At 42.5% G+C, this 18,451-nt stretch overlaps 8 protein-coding genes and 1 non-coding gene across 9 annotated transcripts; 6 read left to right on the top strand and 3 right to left on the bottom strand.

The window, feature by feature from the left end:
- Positions 1-9: 9 nt before the first annotated feature.
- V1516DRAFT_642678 (uncharacterized protein) lies at positions 10-2,513 on the top strand. The gene is made up of 7 exons (XM_066920124.1): positions 10-365; positions 417-674; positions 726-992; positions 1,047-1,110; positions 1,161-1,571; positions 1,627-1,811; positions 1,871-2,513. The coding sequence occupies exons 1-7, from the start codon at positions 63-65 to the stop codon at positions 2,036-2,038; spliced, it is 1,656 nt and encodes a 551-aa protein (XP_066775359.1). The 5' UTR covers positions 10-62; the 3' UTR covers positions 2,039-2,513.
- On the bottom strand, positions 2,208-5,393 carry V1516DRAFT_656025 (uncharacterized protein). Its single transcript, XM_066920334.1, has 4 exons — positions 5,166-5,393; positions 5,026-5,117; positions 3,056-4,974; positions 2,208-3,004 (listed from the first exon to the last, which is right to left on the bottom strand). Exons 1-4 carry the CDS (start codon positions 5,359-5,361, stop codon positions 2,242-2,244), a joined length of 2,970 nt encoding a protein of 989 aa, XP_066775358.1. The 5' UTR covers positions 5,362-5,393; the 3' UTR covers positions 2,208-2,241.
- A 418-nt stretch (positions 5,394-5,811) lies between these two features.
- Positions 5,812-7,742, top strand: V1516DRAFT_628900 (uncharacterized protein; the record flags this gene model as incomplete). The annotated part of the gene is made up of 9 exons (XM_066919865.1): positions 5,812-6,042; positions 6,095-6,236; positions 6,292-6,402; positions 6,448-6,710; positions 6,761-7,113; positions 7,162-7,282; positions 7,332-7,526; positions 7,583-7,647; positions 7,706-7,742. 9 exons carry the CDS (start codon positions 5,812-5,814, stop codon positions 7,740-7,742), a joined length of 1,518 nt encoding a protein of 505 aa, XP_066775357.1.
- A 156-nt stretch (positions 7,743-7,898) lies between these two features.
- Positions 7,899-9,171, bottom strand: V1516DRAFT_681019 (WD40-repeat-containing domain protein). Its single transcript, XM_066923186.1, has 4 exons — positions 9,061-9,171; positions 8,952-8,984; positions 8,781-8,896; positions 7,899-8,720 (listed from the first exon to the last, which is right to left on the bottom strand). The coding sequence occupies exons 1-4, from the start codon at positions 9,061-9,063 to the stop codon at positions 8,003-8,005; spliced, it is 870 nt and encodes a 289-aa protein (XP_066775356.1). The 5' UTR covers positions 9,064-9,171; the 3' UTR covers positions 7,899-8,002.
- A 270-nt stretch (positions 9,172-9,441) lies between these two features.
- V1516DRAFT_t69 lies at positions 9,442-9,526 on the top strand. Its single transcript has one exon. It is a non-coding gene; the product is annotated as a tRNA-Arg (tRNA).
- Positions 9,527-10,019: 493 nt separating this feature from the next.
- V1516DRAFT_656016 (uncharacterized protein) lies at positions 10,020-12,029 on the top strand (the record flags this gene model as incomplete). The annotated part of the gene is made up of 5 exons (XM_066920333.1): positions 10,020-10,232; positions 10,290-10,319; positions 11,283-11,450; positions 11,506-11,838; positions 11,899-12,029. The coding sequence occupies 5 exons, from the start codon at positions 10,020-10,022 to the stop codon at positions 11,899-11,901; spliced, it is 747 nt and encodes a 248-aa protein (XP_066775355.1). The 3' UTR covers positions 11,902-12,029.
- On the bottom strand, positions 11,959-14,280 carry V1516DRAFT_681009 (SGT1 protein-domain-containing protein). Its single transcript, XM_066923185.1, has 5 exons — positions 14,003-14,280; positions 13,154-13,941; positions 12,659-13,107; positions 12,522-12,610; positions 11,959-12,473 (listed from the first exon to the last, which is right to left on the bottom strand). Exons 1-5 carry the CDS (start codon positions 14,235-14,237, stop codon positions 12,091-12,093), a joined length of 1,944 nt encoding a protein of 647 aa, XP_066775354.1. The 5' UTR covers positions 14,238-14,280; the 3' UTR covers positions 11,959-12,090.
- Positions 14,281-14,446: 166 nt separating this feature from the next.
- V1516DRAFT_681007 (bifunctional alcohol dehydrogenase) lies at positions 14,447-16,230 on the top strand. The gene has a single exon (XM_066923184.1). The coding sequence runs from the start codon at positions 14,870-14,872 to the stop codon at positions 15,953-15,955; it is 1,086 nt and encodes a 361-aa protein (XP_066775353.1). The 5' UTR covers positions 14,447-14,869; the 3' UTR covers positions 15,956-16,230.
- Positions 16,231-17,246: 1,016 nt separating this feature from the next.
- On the top strand, positions 17,247-18,305 carry V1516DRAFT_628999 (guanine nucleotide binding protein, alpha subunit; the record flags this gene model as incomplete). Its single annotated transcript, XM_066919868.1, has 1 exon — positions 17,247-18,305. The coding sequence occupies one exon, from the start codon at positions 17,247-17,249 to the stop codon at positions 18,303-18,305; it is 1,059 nt and encodes a 352-aa protein (XP_066775352.1).
- Positions 18,306-18,451: the final 146 nt, after the last annotated feature.

Genomic DNA, 18,451 nt, shown 5'->3' with positions numbered 1-18,451 from the left:
ACCTACCGTAACTGGGAGATCAACTCTCACAGAATTTCGAATTCAGGGTGAAGCCGGCGACAATGCTATTTACTGGTCTGTTAAATTGTAAACACAAAAGCTCAGTTTTTTCGTGTAGTATTTTCTCATTTAAACTATCACGGATATTCATCAGACACGTTTGGTGCGAAACCAGCATTCCATACCGTTCGCAATCGACCTGGATGAAGTTCCCAATTGAGCAGCTGTCAGAACTCAGATTAGACGAGAAGGAGCAGCAAATATGCGAATTCCTTGTTGCAGCTTCCGCTGAGATCGACAAAAATGATCCTGAACGATCTGAAAACTTGGTCTTACGTTTAACCGGAGGCTGGGTTCGTGATAAGGTACGAGTTATCCATAGCTGCTCAACAGACCTGATCTAAGATAGTCCTTAGCTTCTTGGTTTACCCAGCTCCGATCTTGACGTTGCTGTTAATCGTATGACGGGATACAATTTCGGCGTTGCGCTCAGTGAGTTTTCTGAGCACGAGGAGAAATTTTCAAATGCCATGCAAGGGTTGCACAAAATCGCTATGAATCCGGATTCATCAAAGCACCTTGAGACTACTACAACAATGATATATGGAATAGACGTTGATCTTGTCAATCTCCGCAGCGAGGAATATACAGAATCGAGCAGAATTCCCATTATGGTAGAGTTAAACGATCTGCATGCTGTAATAACTTGCTGATTCAATTTCTAGCGGTTTGGAACACCCGAAGAAGATGCTCTCCGACGCGATGCGACCCTGAACGCGCTTTTCTACAACTTACAGACAAGCCAAGTCGAGGACTTCACCGGCAGAGGACTGGATGACTTAAAATCCGGAATATTACGTACTCCATTAGAACCGTTTAAAACTTTTCAAGACGATCCATTGCGGGCATTGCGACTCATCCGATTTGCTAGTCGATACAATTTTCAGATCGAAAAATCAGCTTTTGATAGCTTAAGCCTTCCCGAAATTAAGGTATTTATGCTGCTCTAAATCTTTTAGGAAAGGAAAGTGCTGATTCCGTTTTAGATTGCTCTGATAGAAAAGATCAGCCGAGAACGTGTTGGCACTGAATTGTACAAGATTTTAACAGGTTAGCATCGTTCCTGAGCAAATTGATAAAACCCTTCTCACGCGACGCAGGTCCGGATCCTGTTTTAGGACTTTCCCTTATTCATAATTCTGGATTGGAAGATGCAATCTTCTGTCTTCCTCCGCAGACCGTGGTCCTTGAAGCGAAACCGGAGCCGTCACGTCTTAATACTCTGATTTACTTCGTTGACGATCTTTTAAGACGGAAGAATGTACCAATTCTTTCAACTGAAATTACTGCTGATCACAAAGAGATTGCTCTGATTTATCTGTTTGCTTCTCTGAGTCACTTAGCAGGAGTAACTCTAGGATCCGGCAAGCCATCGGTCGCAAGCTTTAGAGTCGTCCGCGACTCGATAAAGCTTTCTACTTCAATTGCTACTGCCACTAGTGATTTGGTTACCAAGAGCCCTCATGTACTGTCATTTGTATCGGCAAATGAATGGTTACGAAAGGATGCAGGTATGTGTATTACTGATTTAGCTCGTTTAGAAGTTTTCTCTAATTTCACATCCAGGGCTATTAATACGTTCCTGCGGAGAGCGATGGAGGCAGACATTATTCTGTGCTCTAGTTTTGGATTTGTATGAAAACAAGGCTTCATTAGGAGAGGCGCAGATAATCGGTAAATATGAGAGTTTCATTCATTTCATAGAGCTGAACAAACTCGAAAACTCGTGGAACATCAAGCCACTTATAAATGTGAGTAAAACTTGGCGATATTATTTTGAGCGCTACATCTAATACTTGTGACTTGATAGGGGAAGCAAATTTGCAGTTTACTAAAAATCAAGCCCGGTGCGTGGATGAAATCTTTTCTCGAGACTGTAATTGAATGGCAGCTGGAAAATCCGGAGGCTAACGCGGCCGACTGCGAGAAATTTGTGCTTTCATGTCAAGATCTATTGGTTAAATCTAAATTTAGCTGATGCAAAACCATTTCCAACTGGCGAGCTGTATTGTAGCGCTATTATCTCGTTTCAACTGTAAATATGATTGATATAGAATTTTTGCATGCGCGAATTTTAATGATATCAGCAACAAGGAATTTTGAGTTAGGATAATTATTAAGAAAATCGGGATTTAGTGAACTACATATAGCAATGACAAATCAGATATATTATACAAAGAACTAAGGAGTGAGTTTTGGAGATTTCAATCTCAACACCACTTTTCTTTTTCCAGTACTCTCTTCTAGTTCCGTTTCGACGCGAACTATCACCTTATCAAAGAGCTGTAACTTTATCTCTCTTTCCGTATCAGGATAGAGTACTAGTTGGTAGTGTTCTTCATCAAACTCGTTAGGAATTTCGGGACCGGTCAATTCACTTATCCGAATCGCACTTTCAATTTGGAATTGTGTCACGAATACAACGAAACCATTTGAAAACACTTTCATAATGTATCCTTCTGTCTCGATTTCCTTGTTCTTCAAAAAGCGCCCAACATGATACTCTATAGACGCCCTACCCGCGAACTGAGCGTTACGATGTCGACGGTTAATATTTTGGCAAATCCGTTCAAGTCTGGGCTTGTCTCGTAGACTTTCGTGAAGAGGCTCATATGAAATTGCTGCAGCAAGCTGTCGGTGTGCCACAATATCTGCATATCGCCGGATTGGACTCGTCCAATGTGTGTAAATCGGCGTAGCAAGACCATAGTGCGCAAACTCAGTATAAGCAATCGATCCTGAACAAAAATATTCGGCGGCGAGCATACATCTCGTTGCCATGATTCGAACCAGGGTATTCAAAAACGGATCATTTTTATCTACACATGTGTCCAAGCTGTCAGCAAGTTCCCGAGAAGTACTCATTTTCAAAGTCATGCCCTTTACTACTCGGAGCTGATCGGCCAATACCTCAAAGTTGGCTTTTGGGGGCGTTCCATGTCGTCTAAAACTGGGTTAGCTAGATTTCAAATATCGATACTGTATCATCTCATACCTAAGCATTGCCGACTGAGGGAAAAGCTCGTATATTTTTGTGGCTACACTGATATTGGCCAAGAGCATAAACTCTTCAACTAGGGAATTTGTATCGAGTAATTTCTTTATCTCAATATCGCCAGGGTCTGACGTCTCACTTTCGACCTGAACTTTGACTTCTGGGCTTGCCAGATTAAGAGCGCCAGCATCCATACGTTTCTGTCTTAATATTTTGGATAACCGAAGTAAAGTCCGCATCGCTTCAGTTAGTGGATCTCTCTGTGTCTTATCATCGATCCGGAGCTGAGCCTGCTCATAACTGAAGGCCTCCTTGGACTGAATTACTGACTTTGTAAAACGTACATTCTGAATTTCTGCATCTTCCGACATTTCCCAAATAGCAGAAAAGGCAAAACGTTCGACATAAGGCCGAAGCGAGCATAAATCAGTTCCTAGTAAAACTGGTAACATGTCGATACGCTTATCTACAAGATAAACCGTGGTACCTCTAGATGCTGCTTCAGAGTCCATCGCGTTATCCGGCTTTACAAAATGTGATACGTCAGCAATATGCACGCCCACCTCATAATTGCCATTGGGTAGTGGTCGTGCATGAAGGGCATCATCAATATCTTGACATCCAGGAGGATCGATACTGCAAATTGGCAAATCTCGTAAGTCTTCTCGGCCTTCCCATCGTGGATCGGATTTCTCGGGGACTTGCCAATTATGGCCTTCCGCGGGAAGGCAATCAAGAACAGACTGTGTAAATGGCTGATACTCGACCTCATATTCTAACAGTACTGCCTCCGTTTCAGCTTCAGCGGATTCAATTTCGCCAAGGTTGCGAATGAAATGGCCCATTGGATGCCTAGAAGTCGACTCCCACTTGTCAATAGACACCAACAAACGGTTTCCTGCTAGAATCTCGGCCTGGCGCGTAAAAATCCGAATCTTGGGAATTTGTTTATTCAATGGTAAAACAAACACAGAGGTTTGGCGTCGAGCACCTGAACTTTGTAGAGGAATCGAAGAAGGATCGATATGACCAACATATGAACGAGTCCGACGATTAACAATTCCGACAACTTTCGCCGTGGGTTGAATTGCATATTCAGCCGAAGTACGTTGTGCTTGATGCGCCAGGTCAACAAGTGCTCGTCGTTCCTCCGCTGTTACTAGATTCTGCTCCCCTTCCTCGTCGTCAGGATTTTCATTCTTCGTAACAACAGCTTCCTCTATTATTTTTGTTGAAGGATGCTTCCATTGTGATTTAGAAAGTAGCTCAACAACTACCACATCGCCTTGAATAGCTCGGTTGAGAGATTCTCTACCTAAGACAAGTAAAGGTCTATCAAAACTGTCGACACTGACTGTTCCTTCTAGATAATTGTACTGACTGATATTTAAAATTCCTTGATGCAAAATTCCATCTCTGATTCCGCCTTCTATTCTGGCAGAAGAATAATGCTCGTCATATGCCCTCTGCTCTTGAGAGCCAGCCTTTGATTTTGGTCCGTCATTCTCAACAGCAATCATGTCAAACAAAGTTTCGCCATTAGGAATTTTAGATAGGTATGATTCTAGGTTTGTAGAAGAAAGACCAATCTCTTTGGCTTTGCGCAAATTTTCTCTGTCATCTGTCAAAAGAAGAACCGAAGGTGGAGATTTTGCCATTTCCTGTAAATGAACCTTATACCAAGCACATGCGGTACGGATAGCACGATCATTATGATCATTAGCACTCTCGCCTGACATGCGTTCAACAAATGTCTCCTGTCTAAAATTATTGTGAAACACGTAGAATCGTTTGTCTTGGCTCTTGGTAAGAGCCCGCAGTCGGTTGTAAAGTGGCAGACTTATGTTCTTAAGTTCCTCCAAAGCAGTCTGCATCACAATCACATCGTAAAATGCAGACCTATTTTCCAGCAAATCCATCTGAATATAGTTAGAATAATAGCGCATATATCGTCAGTTATGATGACATACCGCTTTCACGTAAATATTCGTGTCTGGCACTAAATAGTGTGGACCCCACGGTTTCACTGAATAAGGTTCATTCGAAAGAACGAACGGACGTGCTTATTCAAATTAATAAATCGCCTATCCTAAATTCTGATTATACATACCTATTCCCGAGGAATCTTTGGGTGGATCAAGAGAACATGAAGCACATAACTGCGAAGAACAAGGGATATCATCTCTCAAGTAATGTTCTTGAACAATTTTTGACGCCTTGCCCTTGCGAGATCGAACAAAGACTTTTTGTGATAACGTAAGAGGGGATTTCTCGATAACACGACGTTTCGCAGTCACCACGGACATGATTAAGATTTATGCTCACAATAACAATAATATCTGGACACTAATTTTAAATCTGATACTGCCATTACGTTGATTTCAATCAAATATTTCTACCAGGCACGTGATAATCTCTTTGAACTCCCATTCCCACCTACAGTTGATCTATCCTTGAACCGATATGTCTAAATGAAATTCGACCTTTGAGCGGATTTCATGAGTCAGGATAGATTGGCTCGAAGAGACTATCGCGAGGGATAAGGTAAATTTATATAAGTGAAAACTATCTGGAGAGAAAAGTCGAGACATAAGGACTGACATTGACCAGCATAGTTGACAGGCGGTAGGCATTTTTGATCAAGTGGTGCCGTGCAAATACCTCGGCCCACCAAAATTGCCTCGACACTTGAAAGGGCTTAAATTTCAGTTTAGTATTCTACGAAAGCTTCTTACGGTTCAAATTTTGAGTTCAAAATGAATCGTCAGCATGGCGGACATAAGAATGTGATCACTAGGGCAGAATCAGTCGGTGCTCCAAGCGTTGCCACGACATTTGGGATTTGCCGGGACGATGAACTAGCCCCACAATCAATTGGATGTATTCATGTCAAACAATTGCTCTCTTCTTCATCAAAGGATATTGCCTTGAGGAGCTACCGCCAGGCTGTAAGAGTTGCACTTGAATTGCAGCATAAGGATACCGATGTAAGCTTATACCTTTGGAAAACTGTTTGGTTGCTGATATAACGAATTCAAGTTGTCGGCCTTTCAGGTTCGCCGCTGCAGGAAGTGCAGCGAGATGTTGACGACTACTTTTTTCTGCTTGCAATGCCCTTTTGTTGGCTGTAGAAAGAATAGACATGCCGAAGCACATCACAAAGAGACCGGGCATATATTTGGTACTTACAAATGAAATCGGCTCTGGCCAATCCGACTTTGCTAAGACAAGTTTAGGAGTCGATTCAAGATCTGGAAATCTGTATTGCTTTTATTGCCGAGATTATGTATTCAATTACATGATTGAGCACATCAAGTCTGAATGCATGGATAATAGCTTTGCTTCCAGTTAGTCTTCCTTGAGATATATTCTTCATAGCTAATCACATTTAGAACTGCGGAAACGACCACAAACCAGTGATCAGACAGATGACAAACAACTACTTGAGAAACGATCGAGAATACCTCCATGCCCTGCTCAGTCAGGATTACGAGGGTTTTTGAATATGGGGGCTACCTGCTTTATGTCAGTTATCTTACAGAGTCTGGTTCATAACCCTATTGTCCGTAACGATTTTCTCAGCGGAGGTCATAATAGTAAACAGTGCGAGCGGGAAAATTGCTTGAATTGCTGTTTGGACGATATATTTACTGAGGTAGGCTTCTTCCAAAGTATCAATTATGACTACTAAATGAGTTTCTCCAGTTTTTTGCCTCACCTTCGACCACGGGATTTGGTCCAGCGCAGCTTTTAACAACTGCCTGGCGAACTCAGCGCTCACTCGCAGGATATTCCGAACAAGACGCTCATGAATTTTTGCAGTTCATACTTGATCAGCTACATGGCACTTCTACGAATATCGCTCGAATTGATTCCAATGTTTGCTCTTGTATTGTTCACCGTACATTTCGAGGCCACCTTCAGAGTAATATCACTTGTCCGAACTGTTCTAACGTTACCGAGACTGTCGATCCCTTTATGGATCTCAGTCTAGAAATAAAAGACCGAAAGGATCCGAGCAACTCAAAAATGCCTTCTCTTCAGAAATGCCTTGAAAGGTAAATTACTTTTGTTAACTTCGTCCTTCCTCTTACTGACTGAATTAGATTTACAAGTCCAGAGAAGCTGGAAACAAAATACATGTGCTCATTTTGCTCAACTCGACAAGAGGTCACGAAGCAACTGAAAATCAAGCAACTGCCAGTTGTTTTAACTATACAATTGAAGGTAGATACTAGAATCATATTCCGCTCTGTATATGCATTAACCGTAATAGCGATTTGAACATTCATTGAAATCGAATAAAATCGATGGTCACATCCCATTTTCTATGGAGATTGACATGACTCCATTTACCACCCGACCGTCCTCTAAGAGGCGCTATCTCTACGATTTGTTTGGAGTGGTATGCCATACTGGCAAAATTAACACCGGCCATTACACATGCTCTATGAAAACTAGAGATGGACAGGTAAATATCCGCTTGAATATTTACATTTTTACTTTCAATTAATAATTGATTTCCAGTGGTTTTATTTTGATGACGCCATGGTTACGGTATCGAATGAGAAAGAGGTTCTGGCCTCTAGAGCGTAAGTTAGAAAATTGTACTAGTGCGATGTTTGAGTCCCCAAATTAATTACTATATAGATATCTACTTTTTTACATTGTTCGAACTATACATTAGCGTGACTTTTCAGATGTTCTATTGTAATTGTTCAGGGGAAATGTTCAAGAACAGAGGAAAGCATTGCATTGGGGTTGCTATGAGCTGATGTGTTTGTTTCAGTTGTGCTATTGTTGGTCTGCATATTCGGCGAACGAACTTTTTAAACAAAAGCAGTTGGAATCATAGATTATACGTATATTCATTTAAGGATAGAAAGTGTACAGATTTAAGAAGACGGATCGTAAGAATATACATCAAAATTAGAGAATGTGATTGAGCTATTCTTCGATATTACCACACTGTTCCCAGTCGCCTTTAACATTCTCTTTCCAAAGTGTTATTGTGTTATCCCCACAGCTCACGGCAAGAACATTTCCTGACAGAGACCAATTGACCCTCCAAACAGTATCAGGAAATTGTTCAGCCTTTAGCTCATGCTTTTGCCACGGAGCATCACTTTGCTCTTGAGTCCAAATCATAACAGTCCGATCTTCAGAAGCACTTGCGAGATAAGATTTAGGAAGAACAGTAGGCGCCCAGGCCAAATCGCGGACCCAGTCCGAATGACCTTCAAGAACTTTTTCTTCTGTATAAGTATTGCTAACAGGATCTTGACTCCAAACCTTGACTAAACCATCGGCCCCACCGGAAACAAATCGTCTACTGTTTCCACTATTTAAAGCCCAAGCGACGGTGTATACAGCGCCAGAATGAGCAGGTACTGTAACAGCACTGGTGTTTCCCTCATCGTTGAAGTCAACAATCGAAACAGTGCCATCAGAAGAACCACACAATAAAACTGCACCAAGTTCTGGAGGGGACCATTGAACACTATTGACAGACTCTGAATGAGAAGTATGCTGTGAAATATTAGTCCAGGTCTTGCTGGATTCATCTTCTCTCCAAATCAGAACTTTGCCGTCATAAGAGCACGATGCAAGAATAACTCCAAATTTAGGATGAGCCCAGCTAACTTGCCAAACCGGTCCTTCATGCCTATAATTCAATGATTAACAATTTTATTAATCGAAAATTATTTTAGAATATGAAATTTACCCTTGTAGTGTTTCAACGAGTTTTTGACTCTCTCCATCAATTTCGAATATCTTTACGGTGCTATCCGATGAACATGTGGCTAGGCGCTTTCCATAATAATCCAGCAAGGCATCATGCTTCATTTAGTTAGAATAGAGAAGAAAATTAAAAGATCCATCATGGATTACGTACGATCATATCAGCATGTAGACTACCGATGGCACTCTAGATCGATTGTCAGTATACAATCGGAATGTTGTTCCTACTTCATTAAGGTAGCTATTCTATGAATAGAACTTACCATTTCGATATCAAAATACGGTAATAAATATCAAAGCGCGCTTTGGAATCTTTAACACAGGCTGATTATAAATATTTGGAGAAAGAGATTGATGAAATATGAAATTTCATCGCAGGGACGTTATCAAATTGAATTTTGGACAAATCACTATTCACCCATCCTAGCAAGACAACACAATCCACTCCTCCACTAGCATACTTAATCAAATAATTGGAGCTCAACGTCTTTTGAAAATTTTTATTTTACCATATTTTACAAACAAGATTTCTTTAAAGCAAGAAAATACAGCCCGAACAAATACTCATATAGCGTATCTTAAAAAAATGACCTTTATCAATGACAACCGTCCCAAATCGATAAGCTTCCAGAAAGTAACTACTGTTCCTTGTGGCCCAATGGCAAGGCGTCCGCCTACGATTGACTAGAAGTTAGCGGGAGATTCCAGGTTCGACCCCTGGCAAGGAAGCTTCTTTTTTTTTGATTGTTACCATTTGAAACTTCAATTTTAAAACCAAATCTGACAATAATATTTTCATATATTTATTGTATGCTGTATTTAAGTGTGTACTGTATATTCTAAGGGTTATATAATGTAAGATGCTCTACTCAAATTGCAATTAGTTCTTGTAGCTACTCTTGCCTATAAGCTTACATATTGAGTGTTTAGTACACATAGTTTGTTCAACTGTTTTCACCACAGTTCTAAAGGGTTTTACTCCTTGATTAACAAACTGCACCTATCTTTCTCTAATTTCTTTCATCACTCCTCTAATAATCGATCGTTAGAGCAATCAATTTCTGATCGATTGGAATTTGACGTATTGAAATATAAGTCGTGATTCCTTTTACTAGCCAGTCTCAAGCTTTTGGTTTCAGAGTGTCAAACGATACACCTACCTGTAATTGCCACTCAAGCCTCAAACATTATTTGATCAAGACTCCTGATCTATTGTTTTGCAATGGCTTCCAATCTTGATAAATCGCTTGATGAGATCATTTCGCAGAGCAATGTCAAAAGACCTAGATCTCGCAATAAGGCTCGTCTTAGTGGACAACAAGCTGGAGTCCGCAAGAGCGTACCTAAGCCTGGCCGGGGACAATCACAGCCCGCAAAGGCTTCTTTACCTCCAGTAAGACTGGAGGCCAATGACAAAGTTATTATTTCTAACTTGGTAAGCTTAGTCTATGATACAGATTGTTGTGAAATAAGTGTACTAATTTCGGTCTAGCCTACTGATGTCAAGGAAGATTCAATTAAGGTATGTTGATCCTCGTCAGCAGAGACGGGTCGAAGCGGCAAACAAAAGACGCGAAAATATGCATCCGGAAACAAAAATATGTTGAAATGATGAATTGTCATCTCCTGGTCACACTAAAGAACAAACATTTTAAGAGATCTGTCTCTGACAGGAGTGGGTGTCCTTTATGTGACCTGAAAGCGATATCTGGTTGCTACCATGCTGTCGATCTTTCTACGACTCGCAAGTAAGGCATTATTCCTAGTCAATACTCTATGTGTATTGCGATCAAGATCATCTTATTGTATAATATACTTTCACCCTTAGTATATTACTTCTCTGCATAAGGATCTCTTCACTCGTTAGTATACTGATCATGATCAATCGGCTAGAGTGACTGGAATATTTATTTGCCAGCGCTCATTAAATTCTGAAATGTTTTTCATTTCAGATTTCAGTTTGTGGCTATTTGTTCGTAAACTGGTGTGTCCGAACGATGCAAGACTAGTCTACTCCTGGTAATGCGATCATTTTACACAAGTCGAAAATGTTGGACCTTGTCCGACTATTGCAATTCTCGTCATATATTTTTCTTAAGCTTGCGTGGAGTATTGTTATATTTTTGTGGGAGAAAATAGAAGGATCTGATACCCGTTCGCTTTATTGATCATATCGGAGTTTCTGTGTGCGGCCTTGCTGGAGTTATATTTTGGAAAACGTCTCTCTCTCACGATAGTTCAGCTTCCCACAGATTTCAGCATCTCTTTTCAGCGCAGATAATTGGGACTTGTATTTTAAGAGAAGCGATAAAGTTTTTTTTTGAGGATCCGATTTTCAAGTGTGCAACGATGAATCCTTCCTCTGATACTGACAGTAGCGTTTCCCAACTGAATTTGATGTTTTATTGTATTGCTTTTTTCGACCTGCCAAAAGTCTGCTAATTTCACTTTGCAAAGAGATATTTACATGATTTCTTATTAATAGGAATACTTTAGTACAGCTGTCGGGCCCATCAAAAAGTGTTCAATTACTTATAACGCTAAGGGTCAGTCGACTGGTACTGCGACGATTATTTTCCATCGACCTGGAGATGCGTCCGCCACGTTGAATCAGTTCAATGGCGTTGCTGTAGATGGCAAGAAAATCATGCATGTGAGCTAAAAGAACTCATTTACGGGCTAAGACTGATATGACTAATAATAATCAGGTTGAGCTTGTTGTTGACCCGAACAAGCGCACGCTTGCCGATCGGATTCAACCTCCAGCGAGCAAGTCGGTAGTAGCGCCTACTAAAGCAGCACGAACGAAGGCTAAAGCTGCTGTTGCCAGTGCGAAAGGAAACAAGAATACTGCTGCTAATACTAACGCTCGTGGCCCGCGTAAGAATGGCGGAAAGGCAAGACGGCCCAAGAAGACTGTCGAACAACTTGACGCCGAGATGGCAGATTATTTTGTGGGCGGAGCTAACACCAGCGGAACAGCTCCTACGCCTGCTGCTGTAGCACCTGCTGCGGCCGTGCCGATTGGTGATATTCCCATGGTATGTAATACAGCTATTTCAAGTTTTTCAGACTGAAAGAGGTAATTAACATGCAAGCAGTAAAATTGGATATTTGCCAACATGAATTGCGAATTTTTTTGCGTTTGAGATTATTAATATGGGTTAATTGGCCTATTATTTATTCTATTGTAGCTGAATTTCAAATATATCGTATGTAAGTCTGGCTCTCACGTTGCGCATAGCGCTTATGTACAGGTAACTGTAAGGACCACCAAAAATAGTGCTTCGCATTCAAGCTCCATCGAGATTCTGTAGATTTCCCAAAATACGCTCAATCAAATTTGAGGCGGGTCCGGACGCCGATCCTTGGCTGGAGATACTTTCGAACAAGTTTTTTAGGACTTGCATTTGCTCTTCTGGTGAAGAGTTTAAAAGCTGGGATGGCATGAAAGATACTGGTTCTTCATTTTCCGAGTCGTCGTCGTCATAGTCGGCAGTGACTTCGGAAATTCGAGAAGTAGATGAGACCTGCTCCATGGTTGACTGTGATTTTGAAGTTGAATTTGAATTTGAATTTGATTTTTTTCGTCGACTCTGGTTAGACTTGTTGGACAACGGATCCGGAATCGGGATCGGATCGGCACGGAACTGTTCAATTTCTTCAGGGGAAAGATCTTCAACTTTGTTAGTGCAAAACCAAATCTAGTAAAAGTAAAACATACTCAAAGCTTCTTTCAAAAAAAATTCAAGGAACTCATCTTCATCAACATCATCATCTTCGATACTAGACTCGTCGCTTGAAACGACATCGCTATGTAAGTGTTAATCTACTGGCCAAACCCAACAAGTAAGAACTCACTCATCGAACTCGAGACCTCCAAGACCGGATTGTCTGTCATTGACAAATGAGTTTAATTTTTCGAATAATCCTTGTGCTTTGGATTTCAATTCATCAAACTCTTGTTCGTCAGATCCAGCTTGTGGTTCCGTATCGAGTCGGTACTTTTCCGATAATTCTTCGAGATCAACGTTCAACCATTCATCGCTATCAGGAACTTCTCGTGCCCAGTCATCGATCTGCTTCGTTGAGAGCTCTGGTGTATGTGTTGCAATCTGTTGAATTCGTAATATGACATCTTTCCCAATCAAAGATGTATCGTATTCATCACCGCATATTTGCAAATACGATTTCTGAGCTTCTTCAACCAATACAGCGTATTTTTTGGTGCGGGGTCTCGCTTTGGCAAAATACCCCTCTCGGCGTAAGGACTCAATGAATGCCTTGTATCGCTGGTCACTAGCCAGATCCTAGACTCGGTTAGACGGACGCATAAAATTCCCATTGAAAACTCACGCGTTTTCGCAGCTTATGTTTCTCGGAGTTCCCTGCTCCCGCACATAAAAGTTCAAACCCACAAGTGATTTTCATTCCTAATTCGGCATCTGCGCGAGATGCCAAAGAATCAGGGTCGTTTGGAATAATGGCTGGCAATACAAACTTGGGTGGTGCAGCAATTTTCTGTCCAGTCATCTGGGCATATGTTAAACGTGTCATCTTGACGGTGCAAGTAACCATCGATCCTGGCTGATCCGGGGGGAAGTTAGCCATCTTCGTGCAAACCCGCATCGAAAGTGGATCGCGGAGCATAAACGATTCACACGCAGCAGTGATGTATTCTGGATACAGGTGGAGTAACTGTGCTATCCGAAAGGGCACTTGCACCCGGGCTCGATGAATGTTACGGCGAGCAGTTTCAGGATATTCGGTGATATGAGCAAACGCCTCAGTTTGGAGATCATCGGAATGCAACATTCTAGAATCAGAGGTATCAGAGTTGAGAACATCAAGCGCCGCGAATAATGACAAAGGCTGGATCTCAGACTCGTCAGGGTCCGCCGCATTCGGAGAAATTATATGGAGAACTCCTCCGATCATCCAGACCCTATTTTCTGCATTGTCAGGATTTAACCAGCGGGGAAGCGCTTCAGCAGCCTGGATTAAAAGAAACTCTCCATCGTTATCCGTAATCTGAATCTGTAGCTCGCGAAACTTACTGCTAATAGAACGCAGAATAAAAACAATAAACCATTCATCATCTATGCAGTCGCCGAATTCTGTAGTGCCCACTAAACATGGCTTCTCTAGAGCACAACAAGCGTCAGTTTCAGTTTGGAGCAAAGACCAGCAACTTAAAAAACGTACGAAATTTCTCAGCCATACGCAAAAGAAAGGGCTGCCGATTCCAAATGTAGGACTCTGTCCAGGTCGCAGCAAGTGAAGCCGCCTCGACCCTGATCTGGTCAAGTCTCTTTCGCTCACGGTCTCGACGTTCTTGATTTGAATCTGGATTACTCGCAGATTCGCTGCCGCTTTCTGCAAGAAATATCGAATACATCACGCAGTCATCTGCAACATTATCGAACGCTTCCATTCTCATACAGATCCTCTGAACATTTGCTTAGTAACACGAGCAAATCAAGCTAAAACTAAAATAATCAGAATAATTTAGAGATTCTACTGGGATTTCCGCATTTAGCTCCTGGTGCGGCGGATGCGCTGACCAGGAACTAATGCGGGGGCGGGGTATGTAGCGACGACGTAATGCCAGCCATCACGCAGCTCTTCTTGATTAAGGTCTGCGGAGACTGCGGGGGCGGGGTTGACAAGATCTTATGCTAATTCTACAGATCCGTCAAGAGGTGTTGGTTTACGGTTCTACGGATGATTTTTTGGAAGGAATTGTGATCATGTACTGGTCTGCCGCGGGACAAGTCATGAGTTCATGCAAGAGCCTGATGAAACTGAGGTGTGAAATATAAAAAGGGCATGGTCTCGGCACTGCCAACCTTGACAGATTAGGCACACCTCGAGATTTATGCAAGGCTAGCTCAAGTCATTTTATAGCTCCAATATTACTTAAACAGCTCTAGTTTGGCAAACTTTCTGTCCACAAATCAAGAAATTACTCTACTGTAAGCAGAATTCATAAGTAGTCTGAAACTGGCAATATCATATATCCAACTAACTGGTGCTATTAGATCGAATTATAACTATCGATCCATACACACAATGGCTACTATGAAAGCTTTGGTATATGAGGGCCCTGGAAAGAAGTCGTGGAAAAAAGTCCCCAAGGCTAAGCTTCTGGAAGCTACTGATGCAGTAGTCAAGGTGACTTCGACCACGATCTGCGGTACCGATCTTCATATTTTGAAAGGAGATGTTGCAACGTGCGAGCCAGGCCGGATTCTTGGTCATGAAGCAATTGGGATTGTGGAGAGTGTCGGTCCGGGGGTGTCTTCATTCAAGTCCGGTGACCGTGTGATTGTGTCGTGTATCACGTCTTGCGGTAAATGTATCTATTGTCAGCGCGGCATGCAAGGCCACTGCCTTACAGGTGGATGGATTCTCGGCAATTTGTTGGATGGCACTCAAGCAGAATACGTTCGAATTGCGTATGCTGATACTTCTTTGTATCATGCACCTGCGCATATTGCGGATGACGCCTTGTTGATGCTTTCTGATGCACTTCCTACTGGATTTGAGGTTGGTGTTCGCAATGGCAAGATCGAGCCTGGTCAGACTGTCGCTATTGTTGGAGCTGGACCTGTAGGAATGTCTGCCTTAATCACTGCACAGTTCTACTCTCCCGGGCGGATCATTATGATTGATACGGATGATAATCGTCTTGAGACTGCGCGCAAGCTCGGAGCAACGGACACAATCAATCCGCTCTCTGCTGCGGCCAAGGGCGGAGCGAACGGTGTCATGAGCGCCGTACAGTCGATTATGGCTGCCGATGGAGGAGATGCAAAGCCTGGAGTTGACGTTGCAATTGAAGCGGTGGGAACGCAGGCAACGTTTGCTACCTGCCAGGCAATCATCTCGCCGGGAGGTCGTATTGCCAATGTCGGCGTACACGGAACGCCTGTCGATCTTCAGCTTCAGGATCTGTGGATCAAGAATATTAGTATCACGACGGGAGTTGTGTATGCCAATTCGACGGCCATGTTGCTTCGTATTTTGTTGAGCGGCAAGTTGCGTCCGCAGGAGTTGGTTACTCATCGGTTCAAGCTGGACGACATTTTGAGTGCGTATGATGTTTTCGGAAATGCTGGACGTGAGAAGGCTCTGAAAGTTATGATTATTGCTTAAGTATTTTTGTACGTGAGTCCTCTATCGTATCGTGAAATATATTTAGTGAATTTTTCGATTCTAGCTCTGGTCTAAATTGAAGGCGTGTGCTACATCCTTAATGGAAGATGGGACTAAGGACCGGCTCAGCTGGCAAAGTTGTCTTCCCCGTAGAAATTTGTCCAATCTAGGAATCTAAATGTCAGGCTCTGAACTTAATATGCAAATTTTTAACCAAAAGGTCTGAAAAGAAGCAGACCTATTTCTCTCTGTCTTTCTTGTTACCTAAAGTTTACCATGTATGTTCATTATCTTCATTTCCCATCTCTGTCTCCAATCTCACAAATTCAACTACACGTGACTATCTCAACAGCCTGGACCATTGCCGAACTCTGATCGATGTGCTTACATAACCAAGTTTTTTGTTCCCAATCCCCTTGTTCGTTAGCCGACAACTTGGGGCAGCGCACGGGCCGAGGAAAATGGAGAGCGATGAGCGGATTTGGGGCCGGGTGGGTTTGCGCGGCGGTCTGGCTGATGGCTGAATGGGTTCAGGAGCATAGATAATACCTCGAGACACACTGCGCGCCTACGTACGACTGGACCAGTATAGATCGACCAGACCTGAGTTGTATGAAGGGTTCATTCTAACGAAGAGTCTATATTGAACTAACAATCACGAAGAAAGATCGGAAGAGGTCAATCGTGGAAATAAATCTGATAGGTGATAGAAATTGTACGTAGAGATATACCGCAGAACTTGAGCCGGTTCAGACGGTTCAGTCTAAGCGCCAGGTTCATGGATCAGGTACAGAACGTAGTTGCGGTACTAGGAAGGAGACGAGAGCGGGAGAAGAAAGTGCGGGAAAGGCCACATTTTGAAGATATTCATAAACCAGTACGGACTTGGTAAATTTATCTTTCTATCCGCACAGGTCTGCTTGAAACTACTTGCTCACAATTCTTCTCTTACTATTCCAATTGCGCTACACGTTATCTTCTAATCTTCTGCTAACTGGGCTACAAATCTTGTTTCATTGCTCCGTTGGGTTCTCCTAGACGCAGAAGTATCAGGACGTTTCAAGACTTTATTTTGCTGGCTCAAGTTCGTCATTTTTTGAGGTTTCCTCTGATTTAGATCGTTCGATTTACTCTTTTTCGGATATTGGCTGTCTGCAAAGTTTCCTACCATAATCGAGCTGCCCGCCTATTTATCTATAGACGTACATAGAGATCGGCAGAGCTCGACAAGGCCAAGCGATATTTCCACATACGAGATTATCTATTACGTTGCTCCATCATGGGTTGTGGCATGAGCTCCACTGTCGACGAGGGAAAGGCCCGGAATGACGCGATCGAATTGGAACTCAAGCGCGATGGTATATCGAGGCGAACGGAGATCAAGATGCTATTGCTAGGAGCCGGGGAGTCGGGTAAATCAACAATCATCAAGCAAATGAAGCTCATCCATGAAGGCGGCTATTCGCGCGATGAGCGTTTGGCGTTCAGGGCGGTAATATACACAAACACAATCCAATCGATGAAGGTCATCATCGAAGCCATGGACGTCTTGCAGATCTCGCTTGCAAATCCCGACAAGAATCTGCAATACGCTCGGTTGCTCTATGACATTCCTTCTCAGCTTGACGGTGACGAGAACCTGCCTCCAGAGGTGGGTGCTGCCATCGCGTCGTTGTGGACGGATGACGGTGTTCTAGCCACGTTTCATCGATCGCGTGAATACCAACTGAACGACTCCGCGCCATACTATTTTGAAGCCATTCTACGTCTTGCCGATCCAAACTATGTTCCAACCGACCAAGACGTGTTGCGTTCGCGTGTCAAGTCAACAGGTATCACAGAAACGAGGTTCAACGTCGGGGACCTCACTTACAGGATGGTCGATGTCGGTGGCCAGCGATCTGAGCGCAAGAAGTGGATATATTGTTTTGAAAGCGTCACGACGATCCTCTTTCTGGTTGCGATTTCCGAGTATGATCAAATGCTATTCGAAGATGAAACAGTGAATCGGATGGCTGAAGCGCTGATTCTCTTCGATTCGATCTGTAACTCACGTTGGTTCATTCGGACGTCAATCATTTTATTTCTCAACAAAACTGACATATTCCGCAAAAAGATCATGTACTCGTCAATTTCCGATTACTTTCCTGACTTCCGAGGTGATGAGAAATCATACGAAGAAACTTCGACCTTTATTAGAAACCGATTCGAGACTTTAAATCGAGTGGATATGAAGCATATTTACACACACTTTACATGCGCCACGGATACGACCCAGATCAAGTTCGTCATGGCTGCAGTTAACGACTTTATCATCCAGGAGAATTTAAGGATAAGCGGGATGATTTGATGACCATTTACCCCATATTCTCTCCACGGCATATTTTTCACTTCCTTTTCCTAAACTTTGGGTTTTCTAATTCATTTTTGCGCTTTTTTTCTAATTTTGATTTTCAATTTGGCATAGGTAGAAGATTTAAACTCGTGTGGTTCCGT

The sequence above is a fragment of the Lipomyces oligophaga genome (assembly GCF_038497815.1).
Source record: "Lipomyces oligophaga strain CBS 7107 unplaced genomic scaffold V1516scaffold_8, whole genome shotgun sequence".
Classification (NCBI taxonomy): domain Eukaryota; kingdom Fungi; phylum Ascomycota; class Lipomycetes; order Lipomycetales; family Lipomycetaceae; genus Lipomyces; species [Lipomyces] oligophaga.
Note: the sequence above shows the minus strand (reverse complement) of the source record. Positions and strands in the feature narration are given on the sequence as shown.